This window comes from Eubalaena glacialis, chromosome 7, assembly GCF_028564815.1.
Source record: "Eubalaena glacialis isolate mEubGla1 chromosome 7, mEubGla1.1.hap2.+ XY, whole genome shotgun sequence".
NCBI lineage: Eukaryota > Metazoa > Chordata > Mammalia > Artiodactyla > Balaenidae > Eubalaena > Eubalaena glacialis.
The window spans coordinates 25643219-25668290 of record NC_083722.1 but is presented as its reverse complement, the minus strand read 5'-3'; the positions used below and the strand labels follow the sequence as shown (position 1 = coordinate 25668290).

General features: G+C 42.2%; 1 protein-coding gene across 1 annotated transcript; it reads right to left on the bottom strand.

Annotated features, from left to right (window-relative positions):
• Positions 1-3808: 3808 nt before the first annotated feature.
• IL17F (interleukin 17F) lies at positions 3809-10745 on the bottom strand. The gene is made up of 3 exons (XM_061194979.1): positions 10719-10745; positions 5247-5452; positions 3809-4073 (listed from the first exon to the last, which is right to left on the bottom strand). The coding sequence occupies exons 1-3, from the start codon at positions 10743-10745 to the stop codon at positions 3809-3811; spliced, it is 498 nt and encodes a 165-aa protein (XP_061050962.1).
• Positions 10746-25072: the final 14327 nt, after the last annotated feature.

Genomic DNA, 25072 nt, shown 5'->3' with positions numbered 1-25072 from the left:
TTTATAATAATAACATACTAACAATATATAGATCATTTGTTTAAACTACCTTAAATTATATATTGAATACATGTGTATACAGAGAGTAAATAGAGAGTATAAATTTAATAACCACGAGGAATATTATAGCTGTGGTGTTTAAGCATAAAAGTTGGTTGTGAGTTTCCTGGGGCCAAGCAAAATGGGAAACATAAGTTCTGTGCCTCTTGGGATAATGACTACCGGTAACTAGGTGCCTACAATTTCCTGGGTACTCAATTGTCTTTTACGTTTTTTGTTTCGATTGTATTACACTACTCTTTAAAATAGCTATTATCCCCACTTAACATAGAGGAAGCTGAGTCTCAGAACCACTAATTTGCCTAAATTTATACAACCAGAAAATAGTAGAACCAAGATTCAAAATCAAGAGTTGTCTAAATATTAAACGCATTTTTTTCTACCTCTCCTATTAGAAAAAAAGACAAACCAATTTCATAACCGTTTTCCTCACTGTAAATTACAAGCGAAACTTCTCCCATGTGATGTCATAAATATAGGTGACTTCTATCCAGGTTTGGGGAGGAAGAGAGAGGGAGAGAGAAAGAGAGAGACTGAGAATGTGTTTTTCCTCTCAGCCAAGTCTTCATAAGTATGAACTGGATATCAAAAGAAAAGTCTATATGCTTTCAAGTTTCCATGTGGAAAGAAAAGTTCCTCTCTCCACACACTATATGGTGGTTGGATTTGGATGCCTGAACCACTCAACTTGGCCACATCTCCTGCAGGCAAAACAAGACACCTCCAAGTCCCAGAAAGCTGGGTGCAGAGCTGAGGAGCACAGGAGGGTCTCAGGTGGCTGCCAGGGAAGACAGAGTCCCCCAGGAGGGAGCCATCATTCCCTAGGCACCTATGCTAGGGAATCTGGGGACAAACCGGTGCAGTGTGCCACCCTGTGAGTGGGAGAAGACCTGCAATTTCCTGAACAGCAGCCAACCATGGAGGGAAGCTGTAACTCAGGGCCCCAGGCTCCAGGGGGCGCCATGTACAAGGTACCTGGAGATGTGGGCTGGGGAGGTCCTTCATCACGGCTCCCAGAGTCCTTATTGGAAACGCTATAGAACCAACATGAAAAGTCACGAACTTGGAGTCAGTGAACCTGCTTATGTCACTAACTACCCAAGTGACCTTGAGCAAGCCACCTAATTCATCTGGGCCTCATCTGCAAATAAAAAATGTCGACAGGTGATCTACAGGGGCCCCTCCAGCTCTAACTACGTGAATCTACCACAGGAGAAATTGCCTTCCCTCTGACCTTGTAACCGGCCTTCTGGTTTCCATCCCTTTTATACACTTACCACCAAAATTCTCTTATGAAATACAGCTGTGCTCTTATAACATCTGTAATAGAGCATACAAAACCATCCACAAGGGGGCCCTCTGCCTACTGTCCTTTGCCTACTGCCATGTTCATTCATTCACTCATGTTTTCAATCGTTCTCTCAAGAAATATTTATTATGCATCCTCCACTGTGTCCCCGTGTCCACATTATCCCAGGCATATGCTGTTCCCTTAACACACCAAGCTTTTTTGTGCCTCTGCACTTTTGTTTATACTGTTCCCTTTGCTAGGAATGCCCTTCCCTCATTTTCCTCTAGAGCAACTCTTATTTAACCCAGTGCAAAAGTCATCTCCTTTCTGAAATTTCCTGGTGAGCTATCATCCTCTGTGTCTTCTTTAAATCTCAGACCTTGATCATGGTACTCAGCACATCGTTTTGAAATTACATGTGACCACGTGTAACAAGATAATATCTTGATACATTCAGAGGCATAATTTTTTCCTCTGCAATGTCCTTCACCTCTATACTTCTCTCACCACTCAGATTGAGGCTTTTTGTGTGTACTACCCTCAGGGTAAAGCTATTACTGCCAAAATGAACAGGGAAAGGAAGATTCATTGCACAGATTTCTGCACCAGTATGGACTTGTGGGATTCACAGCAAACTTACGAAGCTGATAACTATGAAAGAAAATGGTTTTTAGATTCCAAGAGGCTGAGCATTTTAAGTACAAACGTCAATGTTTACACCATACGTGAAAGACTCTGAAGCAAAGAGAAGAGCCCGCTTACCAACTCCTCCATCCCCACCCTCACCTACAGACTAGGTAAAAGTTGCCCCCACTAAAGAGTTAAAAATGGGTGCCAGGCTCCTGCCCACTGCCCATCCTCAAGCCAAGTTGCAGGTGGGAGTGAGAACTGATGCCCCATCCCCTCTCCGGGACTGAAAGGCAGCAGAACACAGATGTGCCTTGAACCGGTAGTGTAGCAGTGAAGGAGGAAATGTGGTGCATCTGGGCGAGAGAGGGACCAGTGAGCCTCTGAGTGGTAGGGAGACCAAAATCTGGAAGCCCCTGTGTCCTCAAGAAGCACAAGAGATTCATGAAAGACCACTAGTGATTCCAGATGCAGAGTGACCGCCATGGCCCTAGGGACCAGGGGCTCTGCAGGCGGCCGCTACCAAGACCATGGCCCCCGCCATGTGCATTTGTTACTTTTCTTCGTGTCTCCAGTAGCTACCACAGTGGCCAATAGATGTTCACGTTGTAAAATAATATAGCCAGGAAGACAGAGCAGTAAAGAGTTACTAGGGAATGCGAGCCCTGTTTGCACAATTTTCTTTAACTCTCCTCCTAACCCCCGAGAACCATTAATAATAGAGGAACTCTCCAAGGCATGGAAACAGAGAGGAGATTGCTGGTTGCCAGGGGCAGGGTGTGGGGGAATGGGGAGATGTTGGATGAAAGGGACACACTTTCATTTATAAGATGAATAAGTTCTGGGGATCTAATGTACAGCCTGGTGACTGTAATTGACAATACTGTATTGTATTCTTGAAATTTGCTAAAAGGGTACATCTTAAATGTTCTTATCACACACACACAAAAAAGGAATTATGTGAAGGGATGGAGGTGTTAAGGAACCTTATTGTGGTAATCATTTCACCATATATACATGTATCAAATCATTACCTTGTTATCACTTAAATTTACACCATGTTATTTATCAATTATGTCTCAAGAAAGCTGGGGGGAAAAGCTAATATTACCAAGATCACACACAAATAATAATAATAAAAATTCTGACACTAGCACTCTGATGAAATATGAAAAACAGATGACAGGTGTATAGAATTTCATAGTCTTCAGGTCCACAAGGTTCGTGAGTACAAGCTGAGACTGGAAACAAACATCTGAAGCATTTTTCAATCATTAAAACTTTATTATATTAGTACTTGATATATTAATTTTTCTCCTACAATTTTATATAATCAATACATCATAAATACATGGACAGTTTCCCTATAGGTATAAATATCAGGCCAACCTCATCTATATTTAGCAAATGTTTAATAAACAGGTGCTGGATCCTTATCCCCATCCTTCCTGCCCACCCCATCCTGCACAGACCCTCCCACACACTCTTACATTGTGGTTATTTTATTTGTTGCCTTTTGTGGAGCAGAAGCCCATTTTACCAAGGGGGACCCACCCAATGACTGCATGGCTGGGAGGTGGTCATGATAGCACATAAGCAGAGTAGGTGAGGGTCCTGCATTCTCCTCCATCTATTTTCAGGGGGGTGGGACACTGGAACATCTCAGGACCGTATAAAGATTCTGAAGCCCCAGAAAGTTACTCTATCTAATACAGAGCTTTGAGAGTCCCATGCAGATCTTATGAAGAGACCTGGGAAGTGGAGAGAATTGGGAACCACACAGGACTCATGGCAAAGTGCTGGGTAAAGAGGGGCGTTTCTACAGCTTCTTCAGCTGAGCTGATCTGCCGCCCTCAAGCCACGCACGTAGCGGACGATGGGGGTGACACAGGTGCAACCAACAGTCACCCGCACCTTCTCCAGCCGGAAGGAGCGAGAGCAACCCTGGGACTCCCTCCGGAGGACCAGGAACTCTTGCTGGATGGGGACGGAGTTCACGGAGCTGTCTTCCTTCCCCTCGGCGTCGATGCAGCCCGTGTGCCTGCACCGGGCCTCTGCGATCTCGGAGGGGAACCGGTGGGGGTCCCGGGTGATGCTGCAGGAGGAGCAGGGAGAAGCCGATGGTGAGACCGGGGGTGGGAGGCGGGGAAAGATGCACAAAGGATGGGGGCCCCGCGGCACTGGGCGCCCACTTGCAGGGAGGCGGTGCCGGGCGACTCAGGGCGGCAGCGCAGGCGCGGAGCAGACAACCTGGACTCAGTACGCCGGCCCGTGGCGGGTGCTTAACTCCTTAGGCCTCAGTTCCCTCAACTTTAAAATGGGGGTTCGCAAATTCCTCTCCCGTGGGATTGTTACCAACACTCGGTGATACAAATGCATATGAAACGCCACACCGTAAAACGTTGGCATTCCATGAATGTTAGATCTTTTAGTTCATTTCCCTTTTCATTTTTATTATTATAATCATCATTCATCCTTTGGTTAGAGACTGAACCTCACTAGGAGGTCCCCCAGTACACAGTCTACAAAGCCTGCTGCTTGGGAAAGAAAACCAAAGCCCCGGGGGGGTCGGTGAATCCAATGCCTTCTTTCAATTTCTCCCTCAATAGCCCCCTTGCCAGGGGGAATAAAGGCAGCAAAGCCAATCCAGCCAGCTGGCCAGCGTACACTCTCGCTTCCCAAGGCAAGCAGTGCGGGCGGCCCCGGAAGCACTTCTAATGGTCCTCGGGCTCTGTTTTCATACTTATATTTAGAGTATATAAATGAGTGCTTGCTATTCCGAGAACCTCCATGTAAGACAAAATCCCAAGTCTGGACCCTGAACATCCCCTTCCCAAACTGGCCTTTCTCCTCCACTCTGGCCTCCTCCCCACTCCTTGAAGACTGAAATCCAATCTGAGTGGCTCTCTCTGAACTGACTTTTCTGGTTCCCACTTATCTCCATGCAGAGACCATTATGTGGGCTGCTTTAAAGAGTCCTCTCTTCCAGCACAGAAAGTTTGTAAATTCCAAATCCAGGGCTGCATGAAGCAGAAAAGGGCAAAGCGTCGATGAGAGTTTGGAAGCAAAATAGACCTTCGACCACGTAAGAGGACTTAGCCCAAAATAGCAAGAAAATGTGAGCACCCAGGGAACGTGGAATTTCCGTTTTTCAGAGTGAATGTAAGGACTATTATTTTTTCTATGTTTTTGAAATTTTCTACTTATGGTTAGAATAAATTAACATGTTTTTCAAAAGAACGTGGAGGTCAGTCTCCTTGGCACATACTTGTAATCCCAGGGGGAGCTGGAGCGGTTCTGGAAGTCGTGTGAGAGGAGAGCGCCCTGGGTCTGCCTGAGGATGCGGATATCAACCCTCACAGTATGGTCCTCCAGAGCGGGACAGAGGGCAGGGTCCCCAGCTTTGGGGGTTTTCCGAGCTGCCACCTCCCCCAGGAGGGTCAGCCCCAATGTCAACAGCAGCAGGGACTTGACCTGGAAATAGATGAGAATGGGACTGGTTAGTGACTCTGGTGTCACTTGCTGACAAGAGACAGGTCATGCTTCAGCTGAACTCAGCATCCCTGGGATGGGATCAGGGCTCCTCTCTGAACCTCAGGTCCTCACCTGGCAACAGGAACAGTCATACATGAAGATACCAGGGTACCAACCTGAGAACTAAACTCATTAGCCTGGTGATTGAGCCCTCTACGGTCCAAGAGCTCCTGAACAGGGAGAAAGAAAGACGTCAGGATCTGGGACTGGGTTTAAATCCTGACCTGGTCTCCTCACTGAGCCTCTGTTTTCTCTTCTTTCCAGCCAGAGCATAACACTTGCTTCATAATAATATTCACAAGATTAAATAAAACGTTCTCTGTAAAGCACCTACAATAAAAATAGGGGCTTAAGAAATGATAGCTCTTGCTTTTAATTTCCAACCTCACATCCATGAATCCTCCACAAAACTCTTCGTCCCAGCCATCTCTCCACCTGGAATACACTGCCCCACCTCTATCCATCCAAATCCTCCCCTTCCGTCAGGGCCCCAGTAGGACTCGGTCTCCTCCAGGAACTGTCCCGAAAGTAGTTCATTCATAAAGCTTTTACCATCTAGCACTCAAGCAGCCCTTCTTTATTGTCTGGACATGCAGTATTTGTGTTCATGCAGACCTACACCTATTAGATGGTAAGTTCCTGCAGGAGAACATGTCATAGAACAGGTGTTCCAAAATACTTTCTGGATGAATGAAAGAGCGGCTGAGTGAATGCATGAACAAAACAATCCATTTAAATTAACAACATAGTTAAGCTCAACGCATTAAGAAAAACACCATGCAAAACCAACTATAGCAGAGTTCCAATGACCCATGCTTACTGAAGGAAACAGAAGCACTAAGGATGCACGACAGAGAAATGGAAACTACTTCTCTTTAGCTCCAGAAAATATATTTTTTATACTTACATTGAAATACCAGTTTATCTGGTATTACAGGAGTGCACAAAGAAAGAGTTCAGTGAAGACCTAATTAAAATAAAGGAAGAGATAAAAATCTCTCCAGCTTCCCTTTCTCACAACCTGCTTTGCTCACCCCACCGTGACCACCGACCCTCACTGGGGATGGACAAGCCTCATCACCGATACTCAACATAATGCAGACCCAGGGCTGAAAGTGAGTTACTTTCATCCTCGGGGCTCAGTGTCGTTCAGGCTCACACCTTCCGTGAGTTAGGGTTGGGAAGGTGCTTAGACATGTTGGTTTAAAGGACCTTCTTTTTATCTTTTGCAGGTGCTGGAGGCAAGAAATGATAAGAGTAAACAAAAAGGTCATGGTATCAAGTGCTGTACTAATGTAGCTGATACTAAAAAGAAGTTGAAAGCAAGATTGACGCAGATAAGCCTGAATGAGGCTGATTTGCCTCCAGATAATCAGCAGGTGTCTACTTTTGTCTCCTGCAATCATTCATTCATTCAACAACTCTTTCCTGTCTCTGGAGTGTGATGATAAAGGACATGGGCTCTGGAGTCAAAAGTCCTGGGTCCATAACTCAGTTCCTGGACTCTTACTAACTGTGACTCAGTTTCCTCCACCAGCAAATGTGGAGATTAAATGATAGGATCCATATATAGCATGAAGAGCAGGGCTGGGACATGGAGAGTATTCAGTATAGGTACTGTTGTTAAGTCTACATTGTCCTAATGATACACAGTGGACGGGAAAGATGTGGAATTTGCCCTCATGTAACTTCTGTCTAGACAAAGCATTATGACATTTTAAAAAGTAAAAGGATGCCTGCTTAGACAAGATGGTCCTTAGCTTCCCAAGCATCACCTCCTCACGTTTCTTAAGTAAATCCCTCCTTTGTGTTTCCTCTTTCCTCTTCTGTATCATATTCACTGAATCATTTCTAATTTCATTATCAAAATCATATAACCATGGGGTTACATGATTTAGCAATAATTACCAGGTTTCTAATGTCATTATTGTAAATATTTGCTTATATTCTTAGAGTGTTGTAGAAAACACTTTCACATTTCTTTAGTCTCTGGATTCTCACAACTACCTTGTAGGACAGGTAGAGCTCATATTAGTCATCCCGATAAGGCAGGTGCAGGAGTTGTGTCTGAGGCGATGAGGTTCACCAGCCTGCTAGTGCCAGTCTGGAGACTGGAACAAGGCGTCTGTGGTCAGTGCCATGGCCACTGAAGATCATTACTATTGTCATCAACATAGAGCCACTCACGGTGTTTCACCTCAGCTTTGTCTCACTAGAGGAGCCAGGCATTTTAAGCCATGTGTCAGAATTGCCTGTGTGTTGTAGGTCACATAGCCCTTTATCAGAAATCAGATGATGTCTGCAAACCACTCTAGTTTTCTCCAAGAAGCTGTTGATCTGAAACTGTAGATTTTAGTGGTTATGCTACACAGAGCAGGGGCTCGGATTCTTGCTGGTTCTTAAGAATGATACATAGCACAGCACTTCTCTGAGAGGCTCAGAGTATTTTATAGTCTCAAATCCTTCTGTGCCACCTACGAGGCAGGTAAATGGACATCACTCCCTGTCTGTCCGATAGGAAACAGAGGCAAAAGAAAGCACCAGCTGAAGGTGGGCAGTGCCAGGACACCAACATGCTCAGCTCAACCTTTTACTTACTGCACTGTGAACTCCCGTAAGGAGAACATCTGAACACTTGTCCCCTGAACTCACCTGTGATTCGTGCTCACCCATGTAGGAACATGCTCCAGAACCCGGGCAGCTCCTGGTCCATAAGAGTTTGCCTCACCACCGTATTGAGGATGTCCTGTGTGCCTGCACCTCCAATTTCTAATCCTATTCTAATGTCCTTTGCCCTGTCATGTTTCTTGCTGACAGTCCAACAGATTTCTTCAAAGAAACCAAAAATAGACGTGGCTTTAGAACACAAAACTATCCAACAAATTTGTTTAAACACAATGGCTTTAAATTCAGAAATCTTGCTTCTGAACCATTCAAGGAAAAGAATATTACTTGGAGCCAGAAAACCTAGATTCATGTCCTCATTCTTGGGCATACAGTATCCAGTGATGTTAAATCACTTAAATTCATTGAGCTGTTGTTCATCTGTACAATGGGGAAAGTCATCCCAATCCACTTCCCTAGATTGGTGAGAGACTCAGAGGTAAAAATAATGACATCATTAATATTAATATTTAACACTCTAGTTCGAAAAGATACATGCACCCCAATGTTCATAGCGGCACTGTTTACAGTAGCTGAGACATAGAAGCAACCTAAATGTCCATGGACAGATGAATGGATAAAGAAGATGAGGTGTGTGTGTGTATATATATATATATATGTATATATACATAGTGGAATACTACTAAGCCATAAAAAAGAATGAAATAATGCTATTTGCAGTAACATGGATGGACCTAGAGATTATCATACTAAGTGAAGTAAACCAGAAAGAGAAAGACAAATACCGTATGATATCATTTATATGTGGAGTCTAAAATATGATACAAATGAACATATTTACAAAACAGAAACAGACTCACTGACATAGAGAACAAACTCATGGCTACCAAAGGGGAAAGGGGGTGGGGGAGGGATAAATTAGGAGTTTGGGATTAACATATAGACACAACTATATATAAAATAGATAATCAACAAGGACCTACTGTATAGCACAGGGAACTATATTCAATATCCTGTAATAAACCATAATGGAAATTATGGTTTATTTATTCAGTTATATATAACTGAATCACTTGCTATGTATCAATGTTGCTAATACAACATTGTAAATCAACTCTACTTCAATTAAAAAAAAACATTTATTGAATGCTTTCTCTATCCTTATTGGTTGTTATATTAAAATGGCCAAGTTAACTAAAAGCCATGCCTGCATATATCTGCTATTTCAGAGAATAGGTTTAGTCATTCTCAATGATATCGATTAATCCTTCCATGAGGGAGAGACCATTATTATTCCTCTATACAGATAAGAGGAATAAGAATGCACAGAGGGGTTTCCCTGGTGGCGCAGTGGTTGAGAATCTGCCTGCTAATGCAGGGGACACGGGTTCGAGCCCTGGTCTGGGAAGATTCCACATGCCGCGGAGCAGCTAGGCCCGTGCGCCACAACTACTGAGCCTGCGCATCTGGAGCCTATGCTCCGCAACAAGAGAGGCCGCGACAGTGAGAGGCCCGCGCCCCGCGATGAAGAGTGGCCCCCGCTTGCCACAACTGGAGAAAGCCCTCGCACAGAAACGAAGACCCAACACAGCCAAAACTAAAAAAAAATAAATTAAAAAAAGATCATCTCTTGTTTAAAAAAAAAAAAAAAGAATGCACAGAGAGGTTAAGTAACTTACCCCAAATCCCACGTTTAGTAAGTGGTGAAGCCAGGTCTGCCTGACTCCAAAGCCCATGCCCCCTAACTACTGCACTTGGCTGCATTTCATACCATCTCTAAAACAATATATGAATATAACATAGTATTATCATCACCATATGCCATGACCTTTTATGAAATCCGAGCTCTTTTAAGTTGCATGGCTTGTAAAAAGAGAGAAGAAAAGGATTATTTAAACCAATAATATGGTGAGTGATTTCCCAAGCCCTGCTTTCATGCTGCTGTATTTTAAATTCTTCGAAGGTCTTACCTGACGACTGCCAGGTGAGATTCTAGACCCAGGGGATGTAGATTTCCGTCACATTAACATCTGCCTCTCCTCCAGGAGGAAGGAGACAATGCAAAAATGATCAGCTCTCAGAGATGGGGCAAATGTCCCTCCCATAGGAGCTGTCCAAGTGCATCACCAGGTGGTTTCACTCCCTGCATCCAGGGCACTCCTTGTCATCTGCTCGTCTTGTGGGAATCATTACCCCTATTGGGGCCCCAGCTTCCTTGGTTAAAATAAACATGTACAGATCCTAAAAGGCTGGCTAAGCTCCCCCATGAGATGAGGGCCAACTTAACTCTACAATGGTGGCCACAAGAGAGACCATGTCCAGTTTGTGACCCCAAGAACTCCACAAGCTAACACCAACTATGCCAGAGCCATTGGTGAAGAGCTATGGTTTTACACCCCATTATAATTTCTGGTTATTTTTTCTTTTTCCCCACCAGACAGTGATCAGCATTAAAGTCAGCTCTGTTTTTTAAAGAAATGACCCCACAAAAGACCCCAATCTAGCATCATTCCTTAGAAATCTGCTTTCCTGAAATCCTAGGGATGACTGTACCAACACAAGAATGATCCTGACTACTCACCACGGCCATGTCACGCAGCAATGTCATTGTCACTTTGCTCTGGTCACCTGCTTCGTGCAGGAAGCTCTTTCTGTGCTGTGTTGCCTTGTGTGTGCCCGTGTGGTGTCAACGAGAGCACTGTTGGTTTTATAGCAATCTCTGTCCTTGTTTCAATTGACCTGCTTACTGTCTAACTTGTGGTTGCCCCAGAGTTACTGACGAATGTAGTGTTTTTTTTTTTTCCTATTCCACTTCCTGAAGGGGAGTCGAAGGGGGACCCTAAAAAGGGATGATGAAAAAAGAACCAAATCTTCCTCTTCTTCTGCCCCACTCCCACCCCCATTGTCTTCACACTACAGCAAATTTCTTAACTTATGTACTACAGAGATGAACCAAGTGACAAACTGCTGTCATGATCTTTCATGTTCGTCCACAAAATGGCTAAGAACTCTAGTCACACACCTTATGTTCTACTTTCCAGTCATGCAATGTGAACTGTGATTTAAGTGGATAAGTCATCCTTTGAGGAGGCTCGGTATTAAACAGAGGACTATCTTTAGCTCCACTTTATGAATGGAAAAAACAAAACCAAAGAAATGAATGGCATCAGTGAGAGATTCAGAAATTATATCCCCAGGCAGTTAGTTTCATGGTCTCCCTGAACTAATTCTGTTTTAACCCCATGGTTAGACTCCTATCAGTGTTTAATAGATTGATAATCATTACTTATACAACATATAAACAACTATTACCTTGGCTGTGTCTGACTGAAGATGGTTTGATTTTTTAAACTAAATGGATTAGCAAGTAGAACCTTTAAATGCTCTGATGTGTAATTTTAAATGACCTGCAAAAAGTTAATTTATCTTAGTTCAGTTCAGGTCAACATTTATTAAGCACTTGCTGTATGCCAGGCATTATAGCCTAGGGATACACAGACATTTCTGAAATAACAATAACTTACTCTTTTTAATGCCCATTAAGATCAGGTAAAATTACACATGCTCTGTTAATAAGGCAGGGCACATTCTAGCAGGGTAAGGTTACTCTCCTCCATCACGTGCTTGAACAAGTTTGCCCCATTTTCTTTAAATGTAGGAAATAAAGAGGAAACAGCTCTTGGGTTCATGAAGCCCCTCCAAGATTGATCAAAATTCTTCTGTGATCACGAGTCTTTCACCCGTGTTTCTCCTCCCCATGCCTGTGCGTTCTTCTCTACACCTCCCCTCTGGGACAATCAGCAACGTAACCCCCCTAAGAAGACCTCCTTGAATCACCGTTCCCTCCCTCGTTACTCTGTGCTCATCTTTAGTCTACCTCACACTTGCTTATATGTTCTAGGATGGTTCTCTGGGGTCTTCATGGACTTGGGGTAACTTCAGTTCCCCCCAGTAATCTCTGTCAGCATCCTTCTCTAAATATATATCCCCAAGTATACAATCTAAATTAAGACAGTGTATATATACAATGGAATATTACTCAGCCATAAAAAAGAATGAAATAATGCCATTTGCAGCAACAGGGATAGACTTGGAGATTGTCATACTGAGTGAAGTAAGTCAGAGAGAGAAAAACAAATATATCATATCACTTATATGTGGAATCTAAAAAAGAAAAAAGTGGTACAAATGAACTTATTTACAAAACAGAAATAGAGTCACAGCTGTAGAAAACAAACTTATGGTTACCAAGGGGGAAGGGAAGGAGGGATAAATTGGGAGATTGGGACTGACGTATATACACTACTGTATATAAAATAGATAAGTGATAAGAACCTATTGCATAGCACAGGGAACTCTACTCAATACTCTGTAATGGCCTATATGGGAATAGAATCTAAAAAAGAGTGGATATATGTATATGTATAACTGTTTCATTTTGCCGTACAGAAGAAACTGACACAACATTATAAATCAACTAAACCCCAATAAAAATTAATTTTAAAATTAATTAAGACAGTATATTTTCTATGCATACACCATTTCAAGACAAGTCCCCTAGGCAACCCATTTCAGGGCAGACTGAAGCCCTGAGTCCATCATATAGAGAATTTTCAAGGCCCCTCTGGATACATTCTTCCATATACTCAGTGAAGCTGACACCGTGAAATCAAGAGTCATGTTTTCAGATTTGCTTGTATCACACAAGCTACCAAAGCAATATGTGCAATAGACCCTTAAAAGCATATTAAGTTGAGTGGACTGAATCACTCACTTTCTGAGGCAGTCTCTTCTCCATGCAGAGCCATACCTCAATGCAGAGAAGACCACAGCAGCTCTCCTGAAAGAAGAAACAAGGAAATCACCTTGAATTAAGAAGGCCTGATTCAATACAGAAGGATTTGCTGGTTGCAGAGAAAATTAAATAATTTTTTTTTTTAATGTAAGAAGGAAGCAACATTGATTTTTTATGTGCCCAATGGTCACATAAGTTTTCCCCCATCAAGGTAAAAATAACTAACTTATCAGGATGTCAAACTAGTAATCAACCATCACCAAGTTTGAATTCCATCAATGGATCCAGATCATTGTTTCGTCTAACAGTGATAAACCCTTCTTATACTGTAAATCATGGGCTAACATTTGGGGACCCAGTAATAAATATATGATGAACACACAGCTGATTATGGTGGAAGCCCTTCACTAACTGGCCCTGTACCACTTGTGGCCCAAGCTGCTGCTGGCTTTAAGAGTTTCAATAATCCAAGTGGAGCTATCATTCAACACACCGACAGCTACAGCACTCTACACACAGTTCAAGGGCCCACAGAAAAAGACAGCAGGAAACTCTGTAGTTGTATGAATGAGTTACACACAGCCTCCATGTCATAAAATATTACAGCTGTTCAAACATCCAATTTAGCAAGATTTTTGTATGCCCTCCCATGTTCTGGAAGCCGTGCTGCATTACAGGTAATAGACTGTACTAGTAGAGTCTCTACCTTAATGATTTTAAAATATAGTTATGGAACGAAAGCAAACACACGTATATTAACCAATAAGATAACGACATGGGATTGTTGGGGATATTGATAGCTAAATGAACACATTTAGTTTTACAAATCCAACCCTCAAGAGGTTTCATCTTCATTCAAGAAAGGGGAGTCTAAACATTTGCAAATATTTAATTTAATGAGGACATACATTCATAATTAAAATCTTTTTACACCATAGTTTGAATTAATGTATTTTATATTATTTTGCAGTAAAACATAATTCAGATTTCTTTAGGCCTTAAAACCACAGACAGTGGTTCCTATTTGAATTGTCTTCTGTAACAGATTTCACTAAAATTGGACCAACTTGAAAGAAAGAAAGAAAGAAAGAAAGAAAAAGAAAAGGGAGTCTAATCAAGAAATGCTGGCACAACCTAGCAGTATACATGTGGATACAGAAATCGATGCCTAGAAGTGAGGGGCTTCCACAGCAAAAGGTTGAAATGGTGGCATTTTCCATGGTGGTCAGGTGGTAGGCTGTGATGACAATGAAATTGGAAGCTAGATAAATGATGACCAATGTTATGAATGGCAAAACATTTGGTAAAATTATTGCCTGCAGTAACTTGAGAGGCAGATATTGTACCTAGAGGTCCAATAAGAGCTCTAAAGGAGGACATTGGAAACAGAATGCCAGCTATGTGTGTTGGAGGTTATTGTCTGCATTTGGTGAGGTAACACAAGAAAGACATGAGCTCAGAAAAGAGTAGGCAGGTTTGCAAACAAAAATGAAAGAGAATGAAGAGAGTCCAGAAATTCAGAGCCTTGCAAGATTGGAAAAAACACAACTATTTCTATCCCCCCAAAGCAAAAGATACGATTGGAAAAGCCTCTGAGGTAGAAGTGCCCAGTAAAACCTTTCAACCAAATACATTTCCCACAAGCGGGAATCAAAATGAAGCATCTGGAAATCCCTTTACGTAGGTAAAAGGACTCAGAAAAAAACAGTGTAAGGGTAGAGTTCTAGTAATCTACCATTAAATCAAGAGAGGGAGAGTTATACTTGCCATCACTATTTCAGATGCGGCCAAAGAGCATATTGGGGGAAAACCTCCCAGCTGGGTGGAGCCAGCAACCACAAAGATAATGGGGAGGTGAGCCCTGCTCAAAAAGCAGAATCTCGTCTGATCAAAGCACATCCCACATGCCCTGGCTATGGGAGCCCCACAATGTTAGCCAAACAGGATTTCAAGGTTGTAACAGATCAAAACTACTGCGTGCATCTCCCATTCTTTCTCTCTCTAAATGGAAGTGTTTCATCCTAGTCTAAAATGACTGAGAGAGACCTTAAAAATTTTACAGGATTTTCTGCTTATTTTCACTGTTTATCAGAGCTCTGACTCCTCATTAAAATAGCCAGTTAAACAATGTTGTCATATAACAGGTTTAAAGAATATTGATAAAGAATTAAATGCAAAAAATAATCACTATCTTATTATCATTATCATTCTTATTATCATTCACTATCTTATTCACCAAACAAAAGCTATTAGTATATAATTTACTTTAACTCCAGTCTTTTTTCTAAATGAAATTAAAACACGCCTTTCTAATTTCCCTGAAGCACTGATTTATTTATGTTAGAGTCAGACCCTCTGAATATGGGTTAAAACATTAGGTCAGAATGGCCTCAAAGCATTACGGCTTTTATTCCCAACCTTCTTGCAGCTCTCCTCCTCATCAAGCACAAAAATTCTTCCTCCTTTCAGGCTATTCAAACTAATTAAATATAAGGTTTATTTGCCTTTTCAGTCCCTAGATCATTTAGAAAGTCCATGTCCCATTCCCTTTCATAACCCTACTTCTCCATCCCCTATTGAAGAAAAAACATGGAGCATCCTTATAACTATAAAGCCACAGACCCTACAAATCCACATAATTCTTTTTTTCCCCCTTTTAATACAAAAGACTGTTTCCAGTTTCAGGATTCTTTGCATCCATTACTTCATTTTTACCTATTTGTTTGAGTCAAATATTCAAACCCATTATGTACTTAATAGAACCTCCATAAAATCACACTCCATAGCAACCAATTCTTTTTTTTTAAAGGTCAACATATTTGCACTGTGAAAAGATGTTCAAGAACAAAACAGCTTTACTTTTGGGTTAAAAATCAGAGTTCATTACAATGATTATTTTTCAGATGAAAATGCTGTGCCAGGGTCTTCATATGCCAATGTTTGTGGGCATAGGAATTATTTGGGGCTTAGACACAGAAGCCTTCTCTCTCTCTCTCTTTCCCTCCCATCCTCCCTCCTTCCCTCCCTCCCTCCGTGGGGGTAGGTGTGTGTGTATCTGTTTATTGCCTAAAAAACAGTATAATTCCTGATCTTCTGATGAAAAGGTGAAGAATCTATGAAAGAGTTACAGGGGACAGAAATGAAGGGAGGGGATTGGAGGCAAAAGCTGAAAAAGAAGAAAAGTATCAGGTTGGGGGAAGACTTAGGAAAGGAGTTTCCCAGAGTGCTGCATGAGAACCCTGGATAGAATAGGGTTGAGGTCACTGGAGAAAGTTCCAGATCAAAAGCAGAACCCCTCAATTCTGAATCTATTCTATGAACCATGGAGCTATTTGCACCAGAATTTTATCTCCTTATTAACAAAAACACCATTTATTAAATGCCCACTCTGTGCCAGTCGCCATGCTGGGTACTTAACATGGATAAGAAGAAGAAAAATAAAAGTACTATCCATAAAAGAAGAAAATCATCATGACAGTTTCCTCCATCCAGGAGTGCCATGAACTTCATGTTAGACAAAATGGCACTTCTGTTTTGGAGAGAACTTACCTTGGGCCTTTTTGGAAACTCAAAGATAGAGCCTATCTCTATCCAGGGTAAACACAGAGAGGGAAGTTCTATTTTTCCAGGGTGGAAACAGAGAAGGAAATCACTACACATACAAATAACAAGAACTTGAGTTATCACCAGAGAGAAGAGAAATGGGGAGAGATGCCAGTTGGAAACTTCAGTAGCTGACACAGCAAGGGAACTAAAGAGTCATGAGCCTAGTATTCAAATTGTTTCCATGTCTACATTGTGCCTTAATTCTCTTCCGTTATTACCACACCTAAAATAAAATTCTTTACATGCAAAACAGTCCTATGATGTCCACACAGCAGCAAAGAGATGTGGAAAGAAAAGGCAGCCTCAGGAGAGGAAGCAGCAGAAATGGGTCAACAAGAATTTGGAATGAGAAAGTAAGCACCAGCCCCACCCCTGCCATCTAGCTTGCTAGAACCTGGGAGCTTGTTAAAAAGGCAGAATCTCAGTTGATGGTTGTTAACCAGACTTATCGTGGTGATCATTTCACAATATATACAAATATAGAATCGTTGTTTTATACCTGAAACTAATATAACATGTCGATTACACCTCAATTTGAAAAAAGAAAAAGTAGCAAAGTTTGCATTAGAAGAAAATAGATAATAAATATGTGAAAAAAAACCCAGTTTAACCTCAAAAGCAATCAAACTAATGCAAACTAAAATAGAATTCCATATTTAGTCTATCAAACTGGCGTAGATTTTTAACCATGCATATTAATAGGAGAATAGGAAAAAGGGGCACTTTCAGGTATTACGGCTGGGAGTGTATTGGTACAACTTTTGTAGGGTATTTAATAATATGAAGCAAAAACCTAAAAAAAAAAGTTCTACCCCTGGGAATTGTTCTAAAGAAATAGAGAAGTACCCAAAGATCCACATACAAGGATATTCAGTGTGGGAAAATTGAAAACACCCTAGATTTCTAACAGTAGAATAATGTTGATAGTTCAGTGAATTGTTAGCATGTATATATGATAAAACCTATGTAGCCACTAGAAATTGCTTTCCAAGAAAATGTAATAACTTTAAAAATACCTTTTTTGTAACAATTTTTGAAAATATTAAGATACGGTTCTTCATATAAAGCATGACATTCCTTTGATGTAGATACACACACACTATGTACATGTATATGTATATTTGTATGTGTGTGTATATGTGTAAATAAATGTACGCTCAGAAAAAAGCCTAAAAATATATGCAAAAAATAAATGCAGAATCTCGGGCCCTCACCCCAAACCTATTGAATCAGACTCTGCCTTTTTACAAGATTTCCAAGTGATTCTCATCACATGAAAGTCTGGGCTGCACTGCTTTAGGGAACATTAAAGAAAGTGCGGGATTTCCTATAAAATTACAGCAGGGCTCACTGGACACATTCCATTTTCTGAAGCTGAGAAATTGAGAGTCAAGTACACTTGAAAAGTGATTGGGATAAGAAAATCAGAGCCTTAAATCTCAGGCTGCACTCCCTCGAAGCTAAGAACCATACACCTCTTCTCCTACTCTGCAAGTTTCCTTGGCAAGGGTGGGGATGGAGAGACCACAAAATTGAGGTCTTTCCATGTAGAAATTCAGCAGCAGCTGCTTTGGGTTGACCTGATTGAGCCACCCACAGGCGATATACAGGCAACTCAGGGTTTCGTGCAGACTTTCACTTACTCAGCAGCCAAGCTATTCAATAATTTCCTGCATCGAGGTGAATAGAATTAGTCAACTGACTACCAGAGCTCCATGCCCAGGGAAAGCCCAAGTGGGTGTCTGTCAAATGCTGTCCAGTGTTACTGGCTTCCTCCCACAAAAACCCTCAGCTGTTTCCACCAGGGTCGTACAGGAACCAGGGATCAGCAACGTTTGCTCCTGGACTTTCCCCCAGTCCCATGCTGACAACCCACAAAGTTCTGGGATGGTGAACTGGGGTGGAGGGTCTTGCCCCAGAAAGATGAGCTTACACTCTACTCTTGCCTCTGGGTTGGATGACCAATTCCTTAGACATTGGCCTAAATCTGATGCATGGCCCCAACCTAGTTTGTTAAAGGAAGTCACCTTCCCAAACCTTCCGCATGAAAGAACCTCATTTTCCAGCTTCTGCGCCACAAAATGTGTTGTATTTCTGAGGCCTCATCCTCTGCAGGCCAGGTCCTTTTTCCTGGAAAGTTCATTTCAGTTCTTCTCATTTAGGCTCTACCCAAACTCCTGGACTCTTCCTCATAGTCCGTCTCCTCTGACCCAAAACCCACTAGTGTCTGTCCGTCTTCTGAACTCGCCACTTGCTCTCGTGGAATTTCATTTAGCAATTACTAGAGACAACTTTTCTACCGTCCACTTGAACGGCTATTTGTATGTGCTTTGGCTTTTTAAGTTTTCAAGTGTTTGTTCCTAATCTGCTCTCTGGATCTTAAACTCTTTAAAGGAGACACCCGTGGCTTCTGCACACCCCTATCCCAGCAAGTACACTACCCATGGCTGGTGCTCAGTGAATACTTACTCACTTGACCCGATTTAATTTAATGTTCACACTAAGTTCTTAGTATGAACATTAATTTCTTCTTCCACCCAGTTTCTCACTAAAGAGGGGGATCAGAATATGCCACCACAAAAGGTGCCACTTTGGCATAAGGATTAATTTGAGCTGAAGGCAATTGAGAAACAGCAGACTCAGGAAAAGCTCTCCGCCCTCCCCCTTTCTGTCTAAAAACCAGGCATAAATTTCCTTTTGTAAAGGTAACAATTTTCCACTTGTAAAGGAAGTTTACATATTAGAAAGAGGGGAACAACTCTTATGGATGGAAAAGGCACTAACTTGAGCCTGCATAATAAACCTTACTAAATAACCTTTATCTTTGATTAGTTTCCCCCATATACTTACCTTCCCTTAATCTACTTCCCCTAGAAGTTCAACACTCCCTCCTTCGTTTAGTTATCTATCCACAGTTTATGACTCTTTGTTAAAATGGTATCTAAGCTGCTGGGTCTAACTGCTTCTTTGAATCTTCACTTCTTTTCTACAAAGGCCTCTGTATGCACACATAATAAATTCTTTCTCTGGTAATCTGGTTTTGTCAGTTTAATTTGCAAGACCCCAGGGACTAAACCCAAGAGGGTAGAGGAGAAAGTTTTTCCTCTCCTTCATTACTTTCAATTCCTAATAGATCAGATAACTTTTTAAAAAATCTTACTTAAAGGGGGATATTTTGGAGAAAAGAAAACTTACACAGAATATTATTTTCAAGTATTTAGAAAATTTTTAAAAGGGAGAGGGATTGGACAGTCACCAGAAGGTCACACTAAAGCTTGATAAACATATGGTAGTGACATTCCAGAGAGGAATGGTACACCAGGGGGTTCTGTTTGAACGGGACCATCTCCAGGTTCTCTTCCAATTTGGGGATACTGTGAAAACCAAAAAAAATATGTATTGATATTTTAATTAAACACACCCACAATTTCAGTCTTAGGAGTAGAGGTGTGTGTGAGTGCACACACATGTGTGAGTGTTTTTCTGTGTGCATATCCGTGGGGGGTGGGGAGTAACATAGCTTCAGTTTTTTCCTCTTTTTCTGGAAAGCAATCGCATGACTCAATTTGAATAATTCTGTGTCATCACTGCATGTTTCCCATGAAAATACAGGTTAAGAAGAGAATAAAATGGAGGGGAGAAGGACCGGAAAGAAAGGCACTGAAACAACCACACTTCCGAGAAATGTGTCACTTTCACTCTTGCGTGGACTGACTCAGAAGGACGAATGAATCTCGGGGTTCTCCTAGTGTTCCTAGAAACGCTGTAGAACGACAGGATGAAATGGGTTTCCTGTGAGAGACAGCTCTTCATCCTTGCTGAGGCAAGGGGATGAACGACGCATGAAGGAGAAGGTGGAGGAGAAGGAAATCAATAGAGAGAAGAGGCGAGGGAGGCGGGAAGGAAAGCGGAAGGGGCGGAGCAGAGAGCAAGTGCTCCCAGTGGGCGGGGCTCATCCCAGCGCTGCTCCGCTGTGTTTGTCCAGCTGGAGATCAAAGGAAGGTAGCGGGAAAGGACATGAAGGGAAAACGAGGACTCTGAGAAGGTTCTTGGCCGTGCAGACCTGAGGACTCATCTGAACTGGAGAGATGGCTTCCTGTAAATCGCACACGACCATGTCCATCACGCAGGTTTTATGCCAAGCTAGGAACCAGAGGGGACCCCACTGCTGACTTCCCTGTCCTGTGACCCTCTCACACCCACAGGTGTCCAGAGCACCCCTTCACCTAGCACCCAGGTTAGATTAGCCATTAAGACAAGGGAGATGACTCTTTCTCTTTGCTTTCTGACTCCATCGTGGCTTTCGGGAGTAATCTGCTCCAACCCTCTCGCTGATGAGGGCGTTGGATAGCTTTCCTACAGACAGACCTGGCCGGGGAGCCTTGCCTGGACCCAGGCTTCTTGACTCCCCCTAGTCTCCACCTGCAAATAAAGGGATCCCTCTCTCCAGCTCTTCCAGGGCCATTTTTCTCTTTAACAAAATGCTGCCAGGGGAGGAAAATAATTATAATATTAATAGCCTTACATGGTAGATAAAGCCACACAGCTTACAAAGCATTTTCATGTCCACGATTTTATCTGATTCACACAACAAACCCATAAATCTCTCCATTTCACAGGTTAAGAAATTGAGACAGAGTGCATGGAAACTGTCCAAAGCCACACAGCTATTAAATAGCAGAGCTGAAATTCAAACCCAGGGCTTCGATTCTGAACCCAGAGAAGGATAAATAACTTTCTCCAGATGCAGGCTGGAGAAAATTTGAAACACAGGCACCTGGGGCATGGTGGAGAGTGAGGAGTTGTCAGAGGACCAGACTTGCAGGGTGAGCAGCATCTTCCAAGCGACGCCTGCCCTGGAGTCAGGACACCTGAGCCACTCTGCCCATCCTTTGAAGAGGATGGGAAATGAAACCAGTCTTCTATTTTTTTTTTTTTTTTTTTTTGATTCTGAACACTTTTTAGCCTTTGCACATTGTCTTACACACATTTATCGGTGTATTAACAAGATAAATGAACAAGCAGCCAGATGGTTTCAATGACAGCTCTTAAGATGCCTCACTCTACCAACTTTTTACCTCTGGTTCTCAAAGATTATATAGTGGTAGAAAGTTGCCTTTTCTGCATTTGCTATGTGTAATGATAGGAAGAATTTCTAAGCCACTTACATATCACTGAATTGCAAGTGTTACTGAAGGTATGATATGAGAAGTGAATGGTATGAGATCATAAAAATTAATTTCAAATTCTAACCAGAGTAAATTTGGCAATTTTAAAAATGTGAGAGTGGGAGTGGAAATGATATCCAATAAACTGTAATGGAAAAGAATATGAAAAAGAATGTATAGGGACTTCCCTGGTGGTCCAGTGGTTAGGACTCCACGCTTCCACTGCAGGGGGCACGGGTTCAATCTCTGGTCAGGCAACTAAGATCCTATAAGCCACATGGCACAGCCAAAAAAATAAAAGAAAAAGAATGTAAATATATGTATAACTGAATACTGTGCTATACAGCAGAAATTAACACAACATTGTAAATCAACAATACTTCAATAAAATTTAAAACAAAAATCAAATGGCCCTGGGTTTGGATCTAGAATCCACCATCAACTAGCCACGAGACCCTGGGCAAACTATGTAATCTTACTCTAAACCTATTCCCTCCTCTATAAAATTCGGATCATAAAACCCACCTCACAGGATTGCAGGGAAGATTTATTGAGATAATTTATGTGGTGCCTAGTCTATAGTAAGCCCTTAACCATGATAGTTGTTATTAGCAGGGCCAACCCCTTCTCACCTGTCCCAATCACCAAGTGCACAAAGAAGCTGTTTCTGGGAGTCAGAGTTTGCTTGGGAGCTTGGAACAGCATGCCTAGGTTAACTCTAACTTGCTTAGTTTTTTTTTTATCATCAAAGTTCAACGTGACAGTTTGAATTTTTGCACTTCTCCTGTAGTAAGATTTTCAGATATCTGACTTTCAGTTCAAAGTTTTAAAACTACTAATCCCTAAATTCCTGTTGTATATGAATCTCAGTCTCAAAACACCTGATCTGTAACTTGCTGATACCACTGGATATGTTGTGAAGTGTCACCTTTAAAACTGGTTTTAAAGTTCACCAAAAGTAAATTATAGTAGTTATATTAGGGTATGTTGTGAAGTGTTATGTTGTGAAGTGTCACCTTTAAAACTGGTTTTAAAGTTCACCAAAAGTAAATTATAGTAGTTATATTAGGGTATGTTGTGAAGTGTTATGTTGTGAAGTGTCACCTTTAAAACTGGTTTTAAAGTTCACCAAAAGTAAATTATAGTAGTTATATTAGGGTGGTAAGATAATTTTTTGTTCTCTGTTTTCCTAAATATTCCATGTTGTTTTATTAGTCATAATTATAGTTTTTAAAAATAGAACTATGCCCATAGTTCTAAATTCCAACTTTAGGCTATGTTTTTGGAGATTTTACCAGCTCTGTCATCGCTCTCATTCAGGACTCCATCTACTTAAATTAGTAGAATAGCAGCACGAGCTGACCTTTCTATGTCAAGGTTAAATGTTAGAAACTTAAATGTAAGAAGGCTTAGCTTGCTACAAGAGTACTTGCTGGGAGAACTATTATCAGAAGGGTAATTCTTAGCAGAGGCTAATATCCTCCTCCAGGCTATGGAAAAATACTCAGAATTTCATAGTAAAACTATTTAGGAAAAGAATTTAGAATCTTAATTCTCTCCCTTGAGGAAACACTGAAGAGAATGAGGTAGTATTCCATGCTGGTTAATAATGGACCAGGCAGAAACCAGCATTCATCACCGAGGCAGCAGACCCAAAAAAGAAAAGGAACTAGGCTTATATTTCAGCAAATTAAAATGGGGTTAAACAAAAATTAATTTTATTCTAAATTTTTTCTAGGAATTAAATACAATTCCTTGAGATAATTGGAAACATACTGGAGTTCCACCCACAAAATCGAGAAGCACAAATATTACTATCCTCAAAAAGTATGTTTAACAGGATGATAGACTCATTCTGACCTGCCTGCCAGGACTAACGTGTCTTCTGGGTAGAAATGACACTGGGTGTCTCATGCATTACCAGAAGGGACCTCAGAAATCACCTAGTTCAACCACCTCCTTTTCCAGATAAAGAAACCAATAAGGAAGTGGCTTGGCCAGCCTGGCACGTTAATCAGCCACTTACAGCCAGAAAGGAACTCAAACGCAGGGCCCCTGCTGCCCAGCGCAGGGCTCACTTCCTCTGCCAGCGTTAGGCTCTCCGGGGAGATTTCCTGCGCATCCAGAGCCAGGGCAAAACGCCCGACCTCCCCTCTCCCCTCCTGGGGGGCAGAAGTGGTGGCACCCGGCTCCTGGGGAGGGAGGGGAGAAGCTGCGGGGAGGGAAGGACTCAGAGCTGGTGTGAGGATGGAACAGACGGGCAGCCAGCACACAGGTGACCCTGGCACCTGCCTGATTCCACGAACCACACCCTTTGGGGAAACTTCACCCCAGAAAAAGTCTGGAGTCAGTAGGACAACTGGTGTAGTTTGAAAACTCAGGGAAAATGAGAAGAGGACAACCTATTGATTCTTTGGTTTCGGGGAGCCCTTCTCCTCTTTTTCTTCCTCCTCCTTGTTGTCCTGATGACCCCACCTTGCAGGGCTCTTCTGAGGCCTGAGGTGACACTGCCCACCCTGGGCAGGCTTCCGTCCCTGGGAGACGGCTCAAGAGCCCCCTGTCACAAGCCGAGGCACGGGTCCTCCCTGCAAGACGCGCCTGAGTCAGAGCCACAGGGACCGAAGGACCGGAACCATCGAGGAAAGCGTGGAAAGGCAGGGAAGGGGACCGAGCTCGGGGATTCAACATGGGGAAATCGTTTTAAACGGTTTTGATCAAAGGATTGTGGGTTTTTTAAAACACCTCAAAATGAATCACTTTGTTTTAGTGAAACCAGGAATTTGCGGTGATAATGGCAGTACCATGGAGTATTTCCCTGCCGGCCAGCACCTACCAGCTGCCCTCAGTCACCTCACAAGCACCCTGCAAAGGCAGGAATTATCCCCCTTTTACAGATGAATTAACCAGCAGTTCACTTGAAGTTATTCGGTAAGCGGCAGAGGACTAGATTCCAGCCACACTTACCAATTGTCTGTTTTGACAACTCTCTCATACTGACACTTCATTTATCCAGGAGGGTTAAAGAATAAGCATAAAATTTTTCAAGATACAACTGATTTCTCAAAGCCCCACAAATTATTTGAACTCTTTCAGATGGCAAACCTAAATGGAAACAGACTTCTCTTTTGGAAGGAAGCATGTGGATAAGGAAGCGTGTTTTTTTTTTTTTTTCCTGGTGAATCGGGGCCACCACTGTGATCTCTGCGAAGCCTCAGTGATGCCCTCAGGGGACACTGACCCGCAGACCAGTTCGCCCCTGCCCAGCAGCCTCTTTCATGTCCCTGCAGCAGGAAGAGGGGGTCTCTGGACAATGAGTAGGAATATTTCCTTTAAATGCTTAGCAACTTTCTTATGTTGCTGTAAGTT

Bases quoted from the DNA above. Each gene is read 5' to 3' on its own strand.
- IL17F (XM_061194979.1), bottom strand. From the start codon at position 10,745: ATGACATTGCTGCGTGACATGGCCGTG. The intron at 5,453-10,718 runs GTGAGTAGTCAG...ATCTATTTCCAG, and splicing joins TGCTGCGTGACATGGCCGTG to GTCAAGTCCCTGCTGCTGTT. The intron at 4,074-5,246 runs GTATGTGCCAAG...CTCCTCCTGCAG, and splicing joins AGCTCCCCCTGGGATTACAA to CATCACCCGGGACCCCCACC.